Consider the following 21083-nt stretch of genomic DNA (forward strand, 5'->3'; position numbering starts at 1 on the left):
ATCCCCACACCCGCACCTGCCTCCTCCCGGAAGACCTTCCACGTCTTTCTCCTTATTTAGTCTTCCCTGATACGCGGCAATTCGCAAATCTGTCCAGTGCCCCCTTCTGTTTTGGCATCTGAACCTATAAATAGTTCCCAGATGAAGTCCCGTCTACATCGTGACAGTTTCTCCTGTGTTCCTTTTCAGACTGTTGACGCCTCTTGTTTGCACTTGCTCAGTAGGAACAGCTTCCAAAAGCAGAAGCCTTTTATTTAAACAAGAACGATATGAGATCAGTGCAGTTGCCTCCGTGGGGGTTCAGAGATGGCTTTTCCCAGATAAGAACCCCAAAGGATCCTACAGCTGGGACCACGAAAAGAAATGAGGCCTGCACCCATGCTAATGAGTTGCACCTCTGGCAACTGACATCCTGTCCTAGAGAATAAGATGTGAGCAGTGTCTAACCCAGAGAGGGGAGAGCATTCTTCCCAGGAAGGCCTCCCCATAACAAGGGAGGAGACTGGCCTGAAGGAGAGAGCCTCTGTGCTGACAGCAGGCAGGAATCAATGACTGATTTCCAGTGGGAATTCTGGTGTGTCCTCCCTGTGCCCTCCGCTCCTGAGTAAGGGCCTAGTGAGCTTGCTAGTGGCACTGTCATGACCTGACCACACCCCTGGGCCAGCTACTAAGCCTTCCTGGTTTCCCAGCTTTAGCAACGACTGAGGCATTTGGACAGGACCTTGTTTAGAGCTCTGTCTGTCTGGGTCTCCTTGTACCTGTCCCACTAGGTTCCAGCTACGGTGCCCCAGGGCAAGGCTCATTCTGTCCTGCTGGGGTGCTGGTTGGTGGAGAATTTGTGGCTGAGGAAGATGCTCTAATACAAACCAAAGAGCTGCAGAGATGGCCTGTGAGAGGAGGCTTGAGCGATCGGCAGGAGCACAGTGAAGGGGGCTCCAGGATCGGCCAGGCTCGAGAGGTAGAGGCACCCCCCAGTTTATCCTTACCAACCAGGCAGGAAGGGCAGTCTCTCTGGTACATTTTGAACATCACCTTTGCCAGCTGCTGGAGCCTCTCTGTCAGCCCTCCACACCCAGGTTATCTGGCTGTTGGTTCTGCCTCAGCAGCATGCTACTCTGGCCTTTGCACAGTGACCCACAGGGCCTCCTCGGTCAGGGACTGACTCTCACAATACCTCGCCTGCACTGGAAAGTGAGCCTCAGGAAGGCGCTGCCTTGATCTGTGGCCAGAGGCCCTGACTGGGTTGGTGTTGTACAGCTTTGACCTACAGTGGGAACTACCTTCTGGGCCTAGGTGCAGACCTTCCCCAGAGGACACAGGAGCTTCCCTGGGTAGAGCTCGGGATGGTTAGTCCCTTCCTTACCCTGCTCTGTGAGGCTGGCAGCTGTGGTTAGGAAGCACTCCTTCAGCAGCTCTGGCCTTTTCTCCAGGCTCTCAAGTGAGATAAAACTGCATCACAGCAGTCTCTGTGGCAAGGGAGACCTCATACTGTGGGGCCCCAGGACTCAGAGTTATTATTCTCCTCCCCCAGCCCCCTGCCACACACACACACACACACACACACACACACACAGAGACACACACAGACACACAGAGATACACACACACACAGATACACACACACAGACAAACACAGACACACACACAGAGATACACACACACACACACACACACAGATACACACACACAGACAAACACAGACACACACACACAGACACACAGAGATACACACACATACACACACAGACATACACACACACAGACACACAGAGATACACACACATACACACACACACACACACAGACACACACACAGACACACAGAGATACACACACACACAGACACACAGAGATACACACACATACACACACAGACATACACACACACAGACACACAGAGATACACACACAGATACACACACACAGACACACAGAGAGACACATACACACACAGACACACACACACAGACACACAGAGATGCTTCCCTTCACTGTGGGGAACCCTGCAGACTTTACTTTCTCTAGCCTCTTGTCACCTTCACTTTCTGTCCTTGGGGCCTGTCATTTTCTGTGAAGCTCTGAGCCAGTGAATTAGTGCCCTTTGGGATAGGGGTGTCAAAGTCGAACAGTAGATATTCCAACCCTCCCTGGGTGACAGAGGAATTCAGAGATTAGCTCTATGGTGTCACATAAGAACAATTGGTAAGGAGATATTCTGGGTCTACCCAAGTTCTCCCCAGACAGGTGTCATGGGGTCTTTTTCTTCTCCAAGCCAAAGAGGTTGGCTCGTGGTCTCTCCTGGGGGTGTGGCATCCAGATTTCCTGACCTCTTTCCCACCAGTTTCCTCCTGGGTCAGTAAGATCTGACCCATCCATTTTTCACAGTGTGCAGAGAGCTCTGGCTATATCCGAGTTAAGGCAAATTAACGTAGCTCCACTCAGCCCAACTGGATTCTCAGTCATCCCTAGAGAACAAGCAGACAGCTACGTCAGTGTTTACCCCAGGGAGATCCCCTGGCCATGAAAGGAAAGGTCCCTGTGACCTTTCTGTGAGGTCTCCTGTCAGCTTTCTTAACCCATTCACCCTTTGTTTCTACAAGCCAGGCTGGAGGGTGACTCTGACCAACCCTTTATGTGGGTGTCACAACTAAACGTTTTAGTAAGACCTATTGTTGCCATTGGGCGAGAGATCTCCAGCCAGGGTTATACAGAAAAACCCTGTCTTGAAAGCCACCCCCAACCCCCAAAAAAGTGCTATCTCTAAGGTTGGCGGAGCTGTCTAAATGTGGCAGGTTGAGTTTCTGTTTGCTAAGTAAATGTCCACCACACACAGTGACCCTTGGCAAGGTGTATCCCCATTGATGTTTTTGTGTAAAGCCACCAAAGCCTGGGAAGGATCAGGTCCCCAGCTACTCGCCCTTCACTTACAACAGAACTCAAATCAGCCCCTTGTCGGTAGCGGCTCTGTTCCTCACAGAGCACAGCATTAAGGACACATTTCCTTCACTTGTACATGGGGAATTTGTAGTAATTAAGACCAGGCGTGATTGCAGCTAAGTTCCCCACCATCTACAAAAGTGGATACAGATGGCAGTAGGTGAGAACGGGAACCCACTCAAGTCCCATGGCGTATTAACTGCCTTGGCTACTTTTCTCATCTCTATGGCAAAGTTCTGGCAAAAGCGACGCTCAGGGAAGGAAGGGTTTATTTTGCTCACGGTGTATGCGTAAACCATGTCCGGAAGGTGCATCAGGAACAGGAGTTGGCTGGTCCCTTTGTGTCTGCAATGAGAGACCCATACCACAGCCCAGCTCGCCTTTTCCTTTGTGTCCAATTTGGGACCCCAGCCTACGGGATGGTTCCTCTCACAACCGGGGTGGGTCCTCACAGCTCAGATAAACCTGGAAACTCTCCCACAAAAATGCCCAGAGGTGTGTCTCCTAGGTGACTCTGAATCCCATGAGGTTGACAGGGAAGGGGACCTCCACATAAACTGTTTCAGGGGCAGAAGACCTGACTGTTAGTGGAATTCCCTTAGACACACTGGACTGGCATATGCTTGGGTGTCTCTAAGCTCATGGACAAATAGTATTCTTTCTCTGTCTGTTCTTAAATCTTTGGAAAGGTGAGTTACTTTTGGAGCGTGTGTCTGCAAGGCATGAATCTGACAAAGACTCTACTCTCAAAACTCAACATCAAAAATGAATAACCCATTGGGGATAGAGAGATGGTTCAGCAGTTAAAATTATGCCTACTCTTCCAAAGGACCCAAGTTCAAATCCAGCATACTCACAGCAGCTCATAGTCCTCTTTAACTACAGCCCTAAGAGATCTGATGCCCTCGTCTGGCCTCCACAGGTATTACATATCCATGGCACATAGATACACATACATGCAAGGTAAAACACACACACACACACACACACACACACACACCATATACGCAAAAATAAAGGGAAATGTTTTTTTAGATGCAGGGTTTCTCTGCGTGTCTCTGACTGTCTTGGGATTCCCTCTCTAGACTAGCCTGGTCTCAGACTCAGATCTCTCTGCCTCTGTGCGTCAATAGCTACCAGGTATTTGTTTAAAAGGACAATTCCACTTTGTCACTCTGTAAGCATGTGTCCTGCAAAAGGCAGAGGCCACGTATGCCTGTTTCCTTGTCCATACTGTCTCCAGCACCAAGCACGGTGCTTGGCATAGTAGTTACCCCCAGCCCCTGGCATAAAGAGTGCCGCTGTGAACACCTTTGGGTTCAGGCTTGCATGGACACAGTCATGCACTTCTTGGTAATTCTGTAGGTTTAAGAAACTACCAAACTATTTTCCACAGTGACATCACTTTGTTCCCCTCAGCCTGTTCCAATTCCTGCCTGTCCTTGTTAACACTTGCTGCCTGACTTTTTGACGACAGGACAGCCGTCCCAGAGAGCACAAACTGTATCCTGTAGCTTTGATTTGCATTTCCCTAAAGACCGGTGAGGCCGAGCATTTTCCTATCTGTTTATTGACTGTGTGGGCCTGTATACCTTTTTTTTTTTTTTTTACAAAAATGTCTATTAGAATCTTTGCTTTTTTTAATTTTTATTTTTTTAAGACAGGGTGGCAGGCTCTGGCCATAGCCTATTGCCAAGTGCAGAAGTGGGTGCTGGGTGTCCCCAAGGCCATGTAAAAGCAATGTAAAGTTAAAGGTGACATGGCCTCTTGGCAGTGCTGGGGTCTGGGCATTTGTCAGCTTTGGGCAGTCTCTGAGGATAGACCAGATAAACTACTTTAGGAGAAATCTCTGCTTCTGGAAGCCATACTAGAGAAATGGCTCCCTGGTTAAGACTACTAGCTGCTCTTCCAGAGGACCCAGGTTCAATTCCCAGCACCTACACTGCAGCTCACAACTGTCTATTACTCCAGTTTCAGGGACTCTAATGCCCTCTTCTGGTTTCCACGGGCACCAGGCAGGCATGTGGTGCACAGACATACTTGCAGGCAAAGCACTACATATAAAAATAAAATAAAATATTTTTAACTAAAAAAAAAAAAGTCATTCTTACTCGTTATAAAAATCTCAGCAAAACGCTGCACGAAGGCTGAGTCCACTCTAGTCAACCTTCCCCATCTTTTTTAAGTAACAGCCTTATTTAAAGTTTATTCAGACATGTTAATTCGCTGTGTTTGGGTATCGGATGATTGGCCCATTTAAAGCATATAATTCAGTGGTGTTAGTGTATTCAGAGTTGGGCAACCGTCACCACCATTTAAGAGAGTTTCACCACATCTAGAGGAAACCTCGCGTTGCCTAACAGTGTAGCCATGCACAGTGCTGCTGAACTCTGCTAAGTAGGCGTTTATGGTTTAGCACAGAACCCCTCATCCCAGTCTCCCCAACTCTGCCACCTCACCCCCATCCCAGCTCACACACCGTCCTAAGCAACTACCCATCCACGCTCAGACAGAATATGCTCACCATTACCAAAGCAGAAAATCCGTTCTACTCTATTCTTTGTGGGCCCTGGCTATGTGCCTGGCCTGGTTGTATGCTGGACACACAGACAGGAAAGCAAGATGCCCCGATCTCTGCTGGTCCCCAGCCTCTGGTACTGGCTGAGCCTTCCATAGCTCTGCCTGTGTATGGCCCTGAAGAGGAAGGGATGAGATGAGGAAACAGAGCTACAGATAAAGGGTGGAGAGGGTAGATTGAGGGCTGAGAGCCCTGCAGGCTCTAAGGGCTGAGACTAGAGGTAGGAATGAAGAATGCATGATAGAGCTGAGGGAGAAGGCTCTCCCCTCACGTATGACTCCTTTGTAGAAGCTGCATGTGCTACCATGTATAGCCATGGAATCTTCCCACTCCCAGTGGCCTCTCTGGTTGTCACATCTGCTAAAACTGTCATTTGGGGCCATTACCATTATTTTGAAGTTCCCTATGCTATCAGAAGCAGCTCCCAAGAATTGCTTTATTTCAGGCTTAAACAATGATATGTTCTTTCCTGTTGCAACAAAGGATACAAACCAAATGACTTTTGGTAACAGAAACTCTTATGGTTCTGGGGGACAGACACTTTAAACGAAGTTGTTGGTTATTTTTGAGGCCTCAGATTCTAGTGTGTTCCTGATCTCCCAGCTCTAGGCTCTGCCTGTCTTCACACGGTCATTCCTTCTCTGTGGCTTGGTGTTCCGTCTATTCACAAAGTCTTCTTATAAAAAGGACACCAAACATGGCAAAGGTTTCCAAATAAGTTCACATACCACGTTCTAAACACCGAGACTTTAATACATCTCTGTGGGGACCGCCATTCAGTCTTGAAAAATTGGCACACTTGTAACCCTGGTTCACAGCTACAGAAACTGAGGAACAGACAGGCTACATACAATGAGCTCATAGAGACACGCTCGCCACCGTGATTTAATGCCCAGACACACGTACAAGCCCCCAGGCAGGTGCAGTACCAGACACAGGCCCTAGAACAAATGGCTTATCTCATACTGACTTCCACGTCCTACAGCTCCAGCAGACTGTGGTTCAGGGTGCCCCAGACAGGCTCTCTCAGGTTCAGGGTACCCCCTTTGATCTCTAGGGAGAAGGCCTATGAACATATTTTGGAAATAATAAAACCATAGACATGAGAGCCTCAAGATTACCAGAGGGAACCACAGGGACATTCCCAGAGGGTAGAAAGATCAGGAGCAGGAAAATCTCTTTATAAATATTTATATCTAACTAAACACGACCTGTTTGTTATAGATAGATAAATATTAATTTCTTAAGATAGTCTGAACTGTTGAGAAAAGTGATTAGGTTACAAGGAGAGGGGGAAGCAGTTGAGATATATATATATATATATATTGGCATCACCTAGAAGACTCTATCTTTAGGTTGAAAGGGCTATTTCTATTCCCTTGGAGGGTGGGAGAAATTGAGGCACTGAGAGAGAAAAGGGTGACTATCAGTTCCAGGATCAAAGCTAGGTTTGGAAGCCCCATTGGACTATCTCTTGCTCCTGCTTCACATGGAAAAGATATAAGAACAACTCAGTTCACACATTCTTCAGCATACTGAGACCCAGGGAAGCCCAGTGTAGACTCCTGAGTTCGGGGAGCAAAGGATGGTAGGCATGTGGTCATGGGCCTGATTTAGGCATCATGGAAGCCAGTGCCTACCGAGACTGTCATTAGCAACTGTCTATACATCTGTCACTCTCCTTTGAGAATCTTGTTCACCAAGAGTAATGAATGTGCGAATGTGTATTAGTTGATATCAGCCACGGCCAGTGTAAGCCCTCAACTCTCAGCACATCCACACTGTGAGTTCCGTTTCTCACTGTTGTTGGCAGCTGATACATACTGGGCTCCTATAGGAGGTGCCAGGACCCATAGAAAAACATGGCCGGCATGTACCAGCTTCCAGATCTAGGAGAGCAGCCAGCCCTCCCTTTTGTCATTAGAGGATACTTACTAGGGCCTCTCTTGTCTCTCCCCAGTATTGTACCTGGAAGGCTCGGTTCTTGTGTTTGAGGACATCTTCAGACTGATTGCGTTCTACTGTGTCAGTAGGTGAGTAGCCCGGCCCTAGAGGAGGTTGTAGGGGAGGATTCCCTTCTTGTCTTCATAGAAGCCCATTTGTTGCAACATGCCCATCTGGTTGCAACAGACATCTCTGCAACTTTGGGTGCATTTGTGGCATGGGAGAGGACAGAGTAAAGAAACGGGGGATACAACGAGAGGGGACAGTCCCTTGTCTTTGCTCTGGTAACCACAAGAAGAGAAATCAACTCTGACGTTTCCTCTTCTCTTCTGGTAAGGACTTCTCTGCCAGGGATCTGTTCCTCGGGCTCCCTGCCAGTGTTTCCACTTCTAGTGTTGCCAGCACCAGGGACAGCTTGGGACCCTGTAGACCAACCCGTAGGGACAGCAAGAAGGCCTGATGCCCCTTGGTGGGTGGCAGCCTGGGAGTCTTCAGATGGGAAGACCACCATAAGTTCTGCTCCATTCACTTGGAACTGGTTTCCGATCAACAAGAATTTAAAAATATATTTTGGTGCCATAAACCAACAGCTGAAACTGCAGGGCCTGAACGAGAGCTGATTGGATGTTTGGTAAGATGTGTTGTGGTCCTTGACTCCAGGCTACCTCTGCTGAAACACATGCTCCACTCAGAATACCCCTCCCTACCCTGCAGACCAGCAAAGCAACACTGACAGTTACAGCTTATACTCAAATCTGCCATTGCCTGGAGAAAGCTCTCTCCAGCATTCAGCGAGGCTCCAAGGAATTTCTATACCCACCTCATTTTTGTTTGTTTGAGACAGGGTTTCTCTGTATAGCCCTGGCCGTCATGGAGCTTGCTCTGTAGACCAGGCTGACCTCGAACTCACAGAAACCTCTGCATCCTAAGTGCTGGGATTAAAGGCATAAACCACCACTGCCCGGCCCTACCCACTGTGACCTTTTAAAGAATTTTTTTGCATGTGTCTTAATGTTTGCCTGCGTGTGTTTGTGTTTGTGTGTGTGTGTGTGTGTGTGTGTGTGTGTGTGAGAGAGAGAGAGAGAGAGAGAGAGAGAGAGAGAGAGAGAGAGAGTACCATGTACATGCAGTGCCCACGAAGGCCAGAAAACAGCATCAGATCCCCTGCATCTGGAGTCACAGACAGTTGTGAGCCATGATGTAAGTGCTGGGAACCAAAGTCTGTAACCAGACTCTGGGAGCCAGTCCTCGACAAGGGCAGCAAGCATGTGTACCATTGGGCCATCTCTCCTGTTCCCTCCAGACTGTCTTTTAAAACCTTGCCAGCCTCCCCACATAAGGATTATTCTTGTTACCCTCCATTACACAGATGAGGAAGTAGAGACTGCTAATCGGCAGAGTGAAGTTCAATCTAGAGGAAGCTGCACCACCAGTGCACCCCGCAGCAATCCTGTGCATCGGCTTAGCTGGCCAGATTCACAGGGAAAACATTGCAGAGGCCCCAGAGACCTTTCCAACACACCAGGCTGTAGGAAGATGGGCGCCTTCAAGTTTACCTTAGTTGGAGGAGCTCTGTCTGGTATTTGGCAAATGTGGGCTACAATGAATGAATCAAGAGAAGGATGGATGCATACGTGGATAAAAGGATGGGTGGATGGATGGATGGATGGATGGATGGATGGATGCATGGATGCATGTATACATGGATAGAAGGATGGATGGATGGATGGATGGATGGATACATGGACAGAAGAATGGATGGATAGAAAGATAGATGGATAGAAGGATGGATGGAGGATGCATGGACGCATGATGGATGGGTGGATGGATAGATGCATGACGGATGGATGGATGGATGGATGGATGGATGGATGGATGGATGCATGTATACATGGATAGAAGGATGGATGGATGGATGGATGGATGGATGCATGTATACATGGATAGAAGGATGGATGGATGGATGGATGGATGGATGGATGGATACATGGACAGAAGAATGGATGGATAGAAAGATAGATGGATAGAAGGATGGATGGAGGATGCATGGACGCATGATGGATGGGTGGATGGATAGATGCATGACGGATGGATGGATGGATGGATGGATGGATGGATGGATGGATGGATGCATGTATACATGGATAGAAGGATGGATGGATGGATGGATGGATGGATGGATGGATGGATGGATGGATACATGGACAGAAGAATGGATGGATAGAAAGATAGATGGATAGAAGGATGGATGGAGGATGCATGGACGCATGATGGATGGGTGGATGGATAGATGCATGACGGATGGATGGATGGATGGATGGATGGATGGATGGATGGCCAGATATTAAGCTCAATATTTAACACCTCAGAGCCTCAACCTCCCCGTTTGTAAAAGGGGGTCCTCATAGCAAATGCTTTGATGCTAGAGGAAGGGTGAGTTAATGCCCATGAAGGAGACGGAGTACACTGCCTGCAACCCCATGGGCTCTCTCATTCTATCTCTGCCACTTGGACTGTAGGAGAGTTTTCTGGGTATCAGCTTGGTGTCCAGAGAGATCAGGAACCACAGTCTCTAGACTTACCCCCATCACGTCCCAACCTTTCCTCCCTTGGCTGCTATTTCTCCACACCCTAGCAAAGCCAGTACCTATTCTCCTATCTTCATACTCAAGGACTCTCTGGAGGAGATTATGAGACAGAGACAGGCCTGACTGTGTTCTGGGGAAGGCGTGCCAGGCAACAAGGCTTGAATGCTGAGGAACCAGAGCCCCAGGCCTGGAGTTAGAGCCTATCGCCTTGCAGCTATGTGACTCCCAGTCAATCACCTGAGCTCTCCTGGCTCCCTTGCCTGCCTGTCAGGGGCATTAACCAAGAACACTTAGATATGAGAGTCTGCAGCTTTTAGGTTCTTTTTTCTTAACATTGATTTATTTATTTTATATGAGTACACTGTGGCTGTCTTCAGACACACCAGAAGAAGGCATCAGATCTCTTTGCAGATGGTTGTAAGCCACCATGTGGTTGCTGGGAATTGAACTCAGGACCTCTGGAAGAGCAGTCAGTGCTCTTAACTGCTGAGCCACCTCTCCAGCCCCAGCTTTTAAATTCCAAGACGCTCTCGGGGCTATACTGATGAGTGCTTGTCCATTCTAGACTTTTGTTAGAGCTGCGTGCTCATCACCACGCTAAACCCAACCCCAGTGGTCCTCTCCACCACAAAGAGTGCTTCCCATTGGGCACTGGAGCAGGTCCCTGTGAGCTGATGGCCGCTCATGGAGACATTCTCAGGATTGAGACCTCACCAGAGCAGGATCAGCCTTCTCACCACCTCAGCCTGATAAATCAGGAGGTCCCTCTCAGACATTTGTGAGGGTCCAGTATGCCTAGATCACAGGTGCCAGCCTTCAGAAACAACCGCCTCCTTGGAGGCCCCAGTTCTCATAAAAGCTTTCCAATTTTGGCAGTGCCCAGAGGCCCAGTCATAACTGTGCAGAGCTGGGAGAGTGACTGCTGCCTGGGTATCTGTATGCTCAGTGCTGCCTCCTCGCTTCTATCTAACCCCTATCATGGTCACACATCACAAAGCTAGTAGTTCCTGTACCCGAGGCTGTCCTGAAGATTTCTGATTGGTTCTTAGAGTAACCAGTACGGAGTAGTACTCATGAAACCATTGTATGTGTTCTTAGTGATGGTAGCAGTGAGAAAACCGAGGCCGGGTTGTGACTGACCTCAACTGGCATAGCCGAGTTCTGAAGCCATTTGAACCCTGGCATTGCATCAGGCCTGTGGTGGAAATGACCCATCTTTTGCTTCCCTTGGATCTGGCCCCTCTGTATATGGATCCTGGAGGCCCTCCTTATGAAGAAGATGTGGAAGACTTGTCAAGGAGGGTAGGGAGAAAGTTCTAGGCAGAGGAAGCAGGGTAGGCAAAGGCCCAGCCATTAGAAAGCCATAGGTAGCTTCAGGAGTGGCTGGCTCTGTGGAGAGGACAAGGCAAAGCTATGCCTGGGATACAGGGACTTCCTTTCATAGCTGCTGTGACTCATGCTGTCGCCCATGGTTAGACGGCCCCAGACAGAGTAATATGGCAGCAGCAGGAAGTGGGCTTGAAGGAAGAGAAAAAAGAACAACCAAAGGCTGCTGACATTATTCAGAGTCGTGAAGAGATGTCACTCAAAAGGGAAAGGCAGCCACTGAAGGAAGGAGGTGAGGCTTCAGAGATGGGAGACACTGGGGCTGTCCTCCTGGGTGGAAGGATACTCAGTGCCATTGTTTCTTGAACATATCCATGATGCCAGGCTCCCCTAGGGCCCCTACCAGCATCGTGGGGTCTGATCCTCAGCCCAACCCTGGTATGGAGTCAGTGACCTCAAGTGAATGCTGTTACCCGAATGAGGAAGGAAGGAGCTCTGTGGGCCTGTCCTCCCTCAGATATGCCCCCACACAGTGGCTAAGCTGCCCCCTCTCCTCAGGGAGTGGCTCGCTGGTCACTCCCACCTCTGAAGATAGTTATCACCACGGTGCTTGTGAAGCTGTTCTACATCAGTGGCTCCAAGTGCTGCTGGCCCAGCTCTTGTGACTGGCATTGGAAGTAGGGGACCCCATGGGAGTCAGTGAGCCCCGAAGTCTACAGAGTCTGACTTCAGTTCCAGGTAACTAGCATTGCGACTAAACTGAACGATTAAATGCTTGATGTCCAGAGAATTGGAGAACCAGATGGTGGCATTAGAAAACCCCTCCTAGGGGAATAGAAAATCAATCAGTGACTTTGCATGTAAGAAAGTAAGCTGTGCCAGATCCTCCCAGAATGTGTACCATGCAGGTGGAGTAAGTCTTCTGTTGCTGAGTTTGTGAGAGTATGTGTGTGTGTGTGTGTGTGTGTGTGTGTGTGTGTGTGTGTGTGTGTATGTGTGTGTGTTTTGCTTTGTGTTTTCTCTGGACAAAAGTAAAAAGCTTTAACTAGAACAGGGGCCTCCAGAGAGCTGTATAGGTGCCCAGAGGTGTATAAGGCTGGCCCCTCTGAAGATCCCACCTTCAAAATCTCCATCTGGGATTTACAGTTCATAAGGGAATAGTTATGTGCATATATATATATATATACATATATATACATATATATATATGGAGAATCTGTAGGTTTAATTAATTCACAGATAGCCTTTGTTTTTTTAGGGGGAGCTATAAATCCCACCCACATGATGCCCACCCAAGCCTGTGTTCATTAAGATCTACTTGAGGGCTGTTTAAAATGCATATTCTGTAGCTACAGAGGGTGTGGTTCATTAGTAAGGCCCTTGCTTAATACCTTAAAGCCATGAGTCAATTCCTTACACAACACACACACACACACACACACACACACACACACACACATGCACACACGCAAACATGCACACAGGCACACACTAATGTGGGTTCTTCTAGGCCCAATGCTGTTAACCCTTGGGCTTGGGTCCTGCCTTTTTAGCCTCTTCCGAAGGAAGTCCAGAGTACAGACAGACACTGAAAACATGGTAGAGTCCCTCAAAAGTGTCCAGTGCCCCTTTGGGTTCTGGTTGTTGGAGGTGCACAGACAGATGCCCACTGCCCTAGCACCCCATCTGAGGGCTTTCCCAGTGTTACCCCTAGGCCCAGGGTCTTCACACTCGGCTGTGACTAAGCCTGCTTTTGACTGCCTGCCTTCCCCACCTTCACAGTGGGCTAAGTCTTCTTAAGTTACCAAACCACAGACTGGACAACTTGCATGTCATTGTCACTGACAGAGGCCACCACTAAGTTTGCTAGAGTGGGCTGTTCAGCTGTTGAACTAAGATTGGATGAACAAAAGGTGCCGTAAGCTGGGGCCCATTTATTTATGTTGGTGTGGGTATAAGTAAGCTTGGGGTGAGGGGACAATATAGCAAACACAGTCATATATTGAAGTATTCAATCCTGTGGCCTGGCATGCTCACTAGGAATCTACCCCACCACCACCCAACAAAAAAAAAAAAAAAAAAAAAAACTAGCCAAGGGAAGACGCACCAGGAACTAAAAGTCTCTACAGTGTTGTGGGAGCCAATGGCAGTATGCAAACAGTTTTTGCTAAAAGAATCTGACCTTAGGCCTAGGTGGCATTTAGGTTTATACACTGGCATCTACAAGTAGGCATCTGAGCCTCAGGTTGCTTAACTCTGAAATGGGTCTAAGGAAAGCACCTACTTCCTTGAGAGCATTCGAGGGAGAGCCTGAGGAAAGGGCTAAGCCAGAACCCAGGGAAGCGTACGCTACGTGCTAGAATGAAGAAAAGAAGCAAGCAGGGTAGATGTCTATCCAAAGGAGGGAACACACGAGTCTTTCCATCCAGTTCTTGGAGGCACAGAAAGAGGAAGAAATCATTGTCCCTGCAGTGGAAGAATGGGCACATTTTATTTTAACCACTTGGGCAATGTTTAACTCTGTCGCAGCAAATATGTTGTTGTTTCTTTTTTCCATTAATTAACTCATTTCTTCACTTTACATCCCTATGCCAGCCGTCTCCCCCAAAACAATGGGAGGAATGTTAGGAACCAAGTGCCTGCCCCCCAGCTCACCCTCATCCACTCAGAACTGGCAGCGTGTCATCGACAACTGCCAAATATGACACACATACCCCTTAAAGGTTCCCACCATTACGGGTCCTCTCTAGCTCTCTCTCTTGTCCTCACTCCGAGGCGCCTTTTGCCACCGCCCTACTCCATAAATCTCTTGCATTAAAACAACAACAGAATCTAGGGCTGAAATGTAGCTCAGTGGTAGAATATGTGACTACCACATGTTTCATTCCTACCCTTACCTCAGTCTCTGCCCCTTACCTCAAAGTCTAACATCTTATTGCATTTATTTGTCTGTTTATCTGGGTACACACACCATGGTGCAAGTATGGAGGTCAGAGGACAGTTGTGGGATTCAACTCTCTCCTTCCACCCTGTGGGTCCCAGGGATCTAATCCATCATCCTGGGCTGCAAGCACCTTAGTTTGCTGAGCTGTCTTGCCAGCCAGCCAAAGTCTGACATTTTTTAAAAGGTAAAGACAACAGCTATGTCCATATCTCAGGCGAGTTATGAGGACTGGTTAGGAAACCAGAGGCAAATTAAATAGCAAGTGATGTGTGACCCCGGATAAAGGTTACTTTCTTAGCTGAGTGGTTGCGGGTTGTTCTCCCTATCTCTCTGATCCCCCTGCTACTGGCTGCAGAGCTGGAATGCTTGCCCACTCTGAGGTCCCTGGGTTATAACAATGTTATACGACATTCCCTCAGCCCAGTCCTGGATGGGAAGAGTGACCACCCCTTCCCCTGGGGAGGGAGGGGGCGGGGAACATGGGTGATGAAACAAATGACAAGTAGGTCTGGAAGGGAAGGGAGGCCAATGGTGTGGCTTTGAAGGGAATGTGTAATCTAAGCAGAGGGGACAGGTATCCAGAGCCAGGGAGCATTCCGTATGGGACCAGTGAGTGTACTGAGGCAGGGTGAAAGGGGGCAAGTGGTGAAAGGCTTTGAAATGCTTGCTAGAGAGATGGAGCAGGGCCCAGGCTACATCCTGTGTGTCTGGGTTTGGGAGTCAGTGAAGTGGCATCATTAAATTAGTGGCAGGGTGAGAGCTGAGCGGCCCCAGCTGGCCACTGTGATGGGCGTTTTTCTGGGAACAGGAGCCATCCCAAGCCACGCCAACAAACTAGAGTCACCCAGGTAAACTGAGGTAATGGGAGAGGAATGTTGCCAACCTTTGAAACTGGAGATTTGAATAAAGGTAGTGAGGAGGTCCCAAGATGGGAGAACGACCCCAGGGGGCTATCCTGAATGGGACAGAGCCAGACTTGTGTAGAGGGATGGGCAGATGACATCAGATGGCTCTGGATTCATAGGAGGGTCATGTGATAATGACTGAAAATGATGCAGTACCACCCAGCCTAAGAGAGAAAGCCAAAGGCCACCTCCAGGACCTTACAAAAGACCCCTAGTGTGACACAGATAACCCTCAATAGTGCTTTCTTCCCCCATGAAAGATATTCCCTGAAGTGGGGGGTAGCATTAACAGGTCACCATGGGTAGTTATGGCACACCACAGGGTTTCCAAGACTTGAGATATTACTCCTCCTGGGATCTGGCCACTCTTAACTTAGAGTTACAGGGAAAAGAGAGATAGACAGGGAAATAGCTCTACAGGCCAACAGAGGAGGCTCTTAGTGGATAACAGGTGGGTGGATGAGATGTCTTTGCTCATGATTGGCTTAGGAGGGAAGTGGGCAGGGCATTTGGGGGGCCAGTAGTGGAGCAGGTTGTTAATCTTGGTGACCACCTATTATTGGGCTCTGTTCTGTTCCCTCTGGGTCCCCTGGTCAATCTCTGCCTTTATGGAGGGGAGAGAGACAAGGAAAGAGGAGAGAGGAATGGCTGGAAGACAGTAGCTAGGCCCTGAATGCCAGAATAAAACATAAAATCAAGACCAACTCTCCTGACTGGAGAGGCGGCCCTTAGGCCGGAGTCTGGGAGACCACCAGTAGCCCACCACACTGCCTGAGAAAAACTCTTGGTCTGTTTCCCTCTGACTGAATGGTTGCTGGAGACCTCTAGAAAGTGCCCTCAACTGTTTCCCTGTAGCTAGCAGATGGTGATAGCCAGCTAAATGCCCAGTAGGGTACCCTCCATGCTTGCTGCCTACCTCCATGTAGAGGGCAAGGGTCAGAGGTCACTAAATATGCTTATAGAAAGTATGGACCTGGGAAGGGAGGAGAAGCAAGGGGGTCTTCTCTGGGCCCAGGGCTCTTCCCATGTCCCTGAAGCTGATATGAGATCTGGAACTGGCTGCTCCCTCAACTGCAACCCTATCCCTTGGCCTCAGGGAAATGTCCAGGTTACATGGAAACCCTAGCAGTCACAGGATGTGAGGGACAGGCCTGGACATCTGGACAGGCTTGGGAAGGGGGACTCTGGCCCCTCTAGTACCTGACCTCTGACCTTCCTGTCTTCACAGAGACTTACTGCCCTTCACTCTGCGGCTGCCCCAAGCCATCCTTGAAGCTAGCAGCTTCCTTGAACTTGAGACCATCTCCAACCTGGGCCTGGGTAAGTCCTCCCTGTAGAACTGGAGAGGAGGTGGGCATCGAGGCAAAGGGGTAGTGGGATTTCCCCCATTGTTAATCAGTGTTCTCTAGAAGACTAGAACTGTCTTAGTGTCCTATTGCTGTGAGGAGACATCATGACAATGGCAACTCTTATAAAGAAGAGCATGTAACATTTAATTGGGCCTAGCTTATAGTTTCAGGGGTTTTTAGTCTATTATCCCCATGGAGGGAAGCATGGCATCATGCAGGCAAGACATGGTGCTGGAGCGGAGCTGAGAGTTCTACATCCAGATCTACAGGCAGCAGGAAGAGAGTGAGACACTGGGCCTGGCTTGAGCTTCTGAAACCTCAAAGCCCATCCCAGTGACACAATTCTCCTCCAACAAAGCCACGCCTCCTAATCCTTGTCAAGTAGTGCCAACTCCCTAATGACCAAGCAGTCAAATATAGGAGCAGATGGGGACCATTCCTGTTCAAACCACTACGGGAACCAATAGAATGAATATTCCATCATTTACACTGAAATAGTGACAACAGTCTCACACATGAGAAGCTAAGGACCTGAGTGTTCCTTGGTTTTGGAGGCCCAGAGTCTCTGCAGTCTACGTGGCCCTACAATGGCCATCTCACACTGGAGAGGCCAAGAGCCTAATAGTTGCTCAACCTACATGGCTGGCTGCTTCATCAATCCCAGTCTGGCACCAAAGACCTCCAGGGGTCCTGCAGAGAGTCACCGGTCCTCTCAACAAAGGAATCCTGGAAACCCTGGTTATCATAGGCGCACAAGAATCTGTAACCACAACAGAGCCCAAGGGAAGGCCAGGCAAACAGAAGCTGAGTAACTTTCCTCCCACCATGCCCTGTTTCATCTGGGCTGCTAGCAGAAGGCGCCACCCACATTTGGGGGTGGATCTTTCCACACCAATTAAGACAATCAGGGCATTCCTCAGGGGAGGCTCCCTACTCACGTGTCTCTAACTTGTGGCATGTTGACATTAAAACCAACGATCATACCAATAGTCTTTGCAGAGCTGCCACTGGGTGACACTAAGCTGGATCCTGAACCTTAGTTTGGGAGCCTACCACCCCCACCAGCCCAGACATGCTGAGCCACTGAAGAGGGAGATCCTCAGGGTTCTAGACAGAGGGGCCCATATGTACCCAGGGACCATAACCAGGATGATCACATTAGAGGCAACCCTGGGAAAAACACCACCAACACCAAGACAGTTCGGAGGGCTGGCCAACGTCGTCCCTGCTTCTTTTGTCCCGGCCTGGCCCTGTCACAGCTCTCATCAAAAGGAAAAACATCGTGGATGCTGTCTTAATCTGGGTTACTATATGAAACACCACGACCAAAAGCAACTTGGGAGGAAAGGGTTTATGTAGCTTACCCGTCATCATCACTATATCAAAGGAAGTCAAGCCAGAAACTCAAACAGGACAGGAACCTAGAGACAGTTGTTGCAGAGGCCATGGAGGAGTGCTGCTTAATTGCTTGCTCCACATGGCTTGCTCAGCCTGCTTTCTTATAGAACCCAGGTGGTCAGCCTTTAGGTGGGCTCCACCTACAATGGGCTGGACCCTCCCACATGGATCACTAATTAAGAAAATGCCCTACAGGCTTGCCTACAGCCCAATCTTATGGAGGCCTTTTCTCAGTTGAGGCTCACTCCTCTCTGATAACTCTGGCTGTTTCATTCTGACATAAAACTATCCAGGACAGACGTGATGGGAAACTGGAGTGTGCCGTCATGCCTCGGCTAACCCTGCCCAACCAACCAACTCTAAGGCAAGGTTGGGAGCGTCCCCAACTTTCATTGTTTAGCATAACTGTATTAGAAACTCAGCTTTCCTAGGTTCTTCCTAGATGTGTAACCACACTGAGGTCTCTGTAGGCATAGGCTTGGCCAATGCTGACTTAGGACTGACCCTCAACAATGCTGGCTCTGGGGAAGGCCAGATCTCAAGGCTGATAGCTGCTGAGACTCTATCATGTGTTGGGGACAGGAATCTTCTACTTCAAGTGTTCCCTTGGTCCAGTCAATGTTTCCAGGAGACCTAAGAGCCTGATAAGACACAAGTTCATTATTCTATTCTTATAATACCAAGAGGAGGAGGAGGAGGGAAAGGAGGAGAAAACCATTTGATAAATAAAATTATAGGTGTCAAGGAACCAAAAGAGCTGTCTCAACTACAAACAGAAATGAAGCGGTGGCTCATGGTACCACACGGATGGAAACATGTTTTGTGAAAAAAGCCAGTCTCTTGAAAGCAGATGTGAGACTTCATTGTAGAAGCGCTCAGAGGAGACAAATCTATAGACACAGAAATCAGGTTAATGGTTACTGTTAGGTTTAAATCTCGGCTCGTGCCTGGACAGAACATACCAAACCAACATGGTTCCACTTAGAGAGGATTAATGAGAGAAGAAGAGTAGCAGAGGGGAGAAGTAAAGGAGGCCGGCCAGGAACACATGGAGGAAAGCGGGGGGCGGGAGGGGGGAAAGGGAAGAGGGCGAGAGCAGAGAAGAACAAAGGGAATGAGGAGGAGGCAAGCTGCCCCTTTTATTGTAAGGCACAGCTGGCTGTTGCCAGGCAACTGTGGGAGGAGCATGCCTGGCTGTTGCCAGGTAGTTGTGGGGGTGGAGCTTAGACAGAATACCAACAGGTACATCAATCACTTTCCTTATGCCTGTGATAAAAGACCGGACAGAAGCAACTTAAAGGAGAAGCCTGTTTGGGCTCACGGTTTAAGGGGATACAATCTATCATGGCAAGATAGATTTGTGAAAATGGGAGTGGGTAGCTAGGACAGCTTATACATCTCCACCAGGAAGCAAGAGAGGGCCAGAAACAGGACCAACCTATAAAACTCTAGGCTCACTTGCTATGGCTTACTTCCTCCACCAAAGCTCCAGCTTCTAAAAGCACCCCAGCAACCAGACCAGGATCGTCAGCTGGGACCAAATGTTCAAACCCATGAGCCTGTAAGGGATATTTCACATTCAAACCATAGCCCTGGGGAGGGACTGACTGATAACAGGCACGGACTGCCATGGGGAGTGGGGAGGTGGCTATAAAATGCCCTAAAATCTATCACAGCGACAGTTGTGCAGCTAAGGATATATTAAAGCCACCAGGGGATTTTTTTTAAATGGGTGAATTATGTGAATGATGTTCCGGTTGAGATGGTAGATGGGAAGTAGGCTATGTTATATGGCGTCCGGTAAGTGGGTGTGATCGGAGCTGGATTCACACTTGGTCCTCTGCGCCCTCTGTCGGTACCCACTGCTGTCTGGTCCTTTCAGTCTTGTTCACTGCCTGCCCGCTCTTCAGCTCCCTCCTCCCCTTGCTCCGGCTCCAGTGGAAAATAACATGGTGCCCTATTGCCAAGGGAGTGGGGGCTGGATTTGATGTTGAGAAGGGAAAGCATCAAGCCCTCCCTGTGCATTGGGCCCTCCAAACACTTCTTATGGCATCTTTATCTTTTTATGAAATCCCAGCATGCTGTGGGTTTCTTTTAACTGACAAAACCAGAAAAAGCCAAGGCTGGAAAATTACGCATAATCCCTTCACGGCTGCAAAAATACACTTCTGCCTTTTGCCTTTCGCTGTTGTTTTGTGTGAACCTATGTGTGACTTTCTGCGGTTTTTTTTTTTAAAGATTTATTTATTTATTATATATAAGTACACTGTAGCTGTCTTCAGACACACTAGAAGAGGGCATCAGATCTCTTTACAGATGGTTGTGAGCCACCATGTGGTTGCTGGGAATTGAACTCATGACCTCTGGAAGAGCAGTCGGGTGCTCTTAACCGCTGAGCCATCTCTCCAGCCCCTGTTGTTTTTCTTATACCCAGCGTCAAGAAGCATCTAATCAATAGTAGATTCACTGGGTTTTCCGTGAGCCCAATAGTCTAATAATTATTTTCAGGATTTTTTGGGTTTTTTGTTTGTTTGTTTGTTTTTTGGTTTTTTTTTGAGGCATATTTCCTCCTTCTGTGTCAATGATTGTATTTTGTTGTAGTTGGTTTTGGTTTGGCTTAAATGAGTAGACTAAGCCCTGCTGTTTGGATAGGGATGATGTCACCCAAGCAAAGCTATTCTCTTGCAGGCTAAGCACCATGGGATGGCTCTTGAGCATTTGTTGATGAGTCAACACAAAAATAGCCAAGCTTAGACTTAGAAATGCCAACATTCAGCAGTGCGGGGTATAAAAGATGTCATTCCGAGTGCAATAGCCTTAGGCTAGCAGGGTCCACAAAACTAACTCAGAGTTGGATGGGTGCAACTGAGTCTAAGTGCAAAGAAGCATTCTGTGTAGTGCCTTTCAATCATGCCTAAGGCATATAGATACGTAGTGTTTTAAAGACCGGGAAGCCATGCACAGTGTAGCCTCCCAAGTTTGCATGTACTTTTTTTTCTTTATAACATACAATGAGATTATTTCCTAGTTAGTTAATTCTTGAGATTTATTGCCTCTTGATATTGAGGGCCTGGGGTGATAGCAAGCATGAGGACCTGATTTGAGCCCTAAAAC

At 48.4% G+C, this 21083-nt stretch overlaps 1 protein-coding gene and 1 long non-coding RNA gene across 9 annotated transcripts in view; one reads left to right on the forward strand and one right to left on the reverse strand.

Moving 5' to 3' along the window:
- The window catches only part of Rin3 (Ras and Rab interactor 3), a 108876-nt gene that overhangs the window by 61358 nt on the left and 26435 nt on the right, over positions 1 to 21083 (forward strand). For 6 of the 8 annotated variants that reach the window (XR_015621954.1, NM_001414929.1, NM_001108052.2 and 3 more), the window contains 2 exon segments: positions 7476 to 7548; positions 16451 to 16542. Coding sequence is in view for 4 of the 8 variants with exons in the window: in NM_001414929.1 (NP_001401858.1) it covers positions 7476 to 7548; positions 16451 to 16542 (165 nt within the window). In the remaining 4 variants the exon portion in view is untranslated. 8 annotated transcript variants of the gene reach the window in all.
- The window catches only part of LOC134479252 (uncharacterized), a 33097-nt gene that overhangs the window by 5819 nt on the left and 6195 nt on the right, over positions 1 to 21083 (reverse strand). The gene's annotated exons all lie outside the window — the stretch shown is intronic.

The sequence above is a fragment of the Rattus norvegicus genome, chromosome 6 (genome assembly GCF_021556685.1).
Source record: "Rattus norvegicus strain SHRSP/BbbUtx chromosome 6, alternate assembly SHRSP_T2T, whole genome shotgun sequence".
Classification (NCBI taxonomy): Eukaryota; Metazoa; Chordata; class Mammalia; order Rodentia; family Muridae; genus Rattus; species Rattus norvegicus.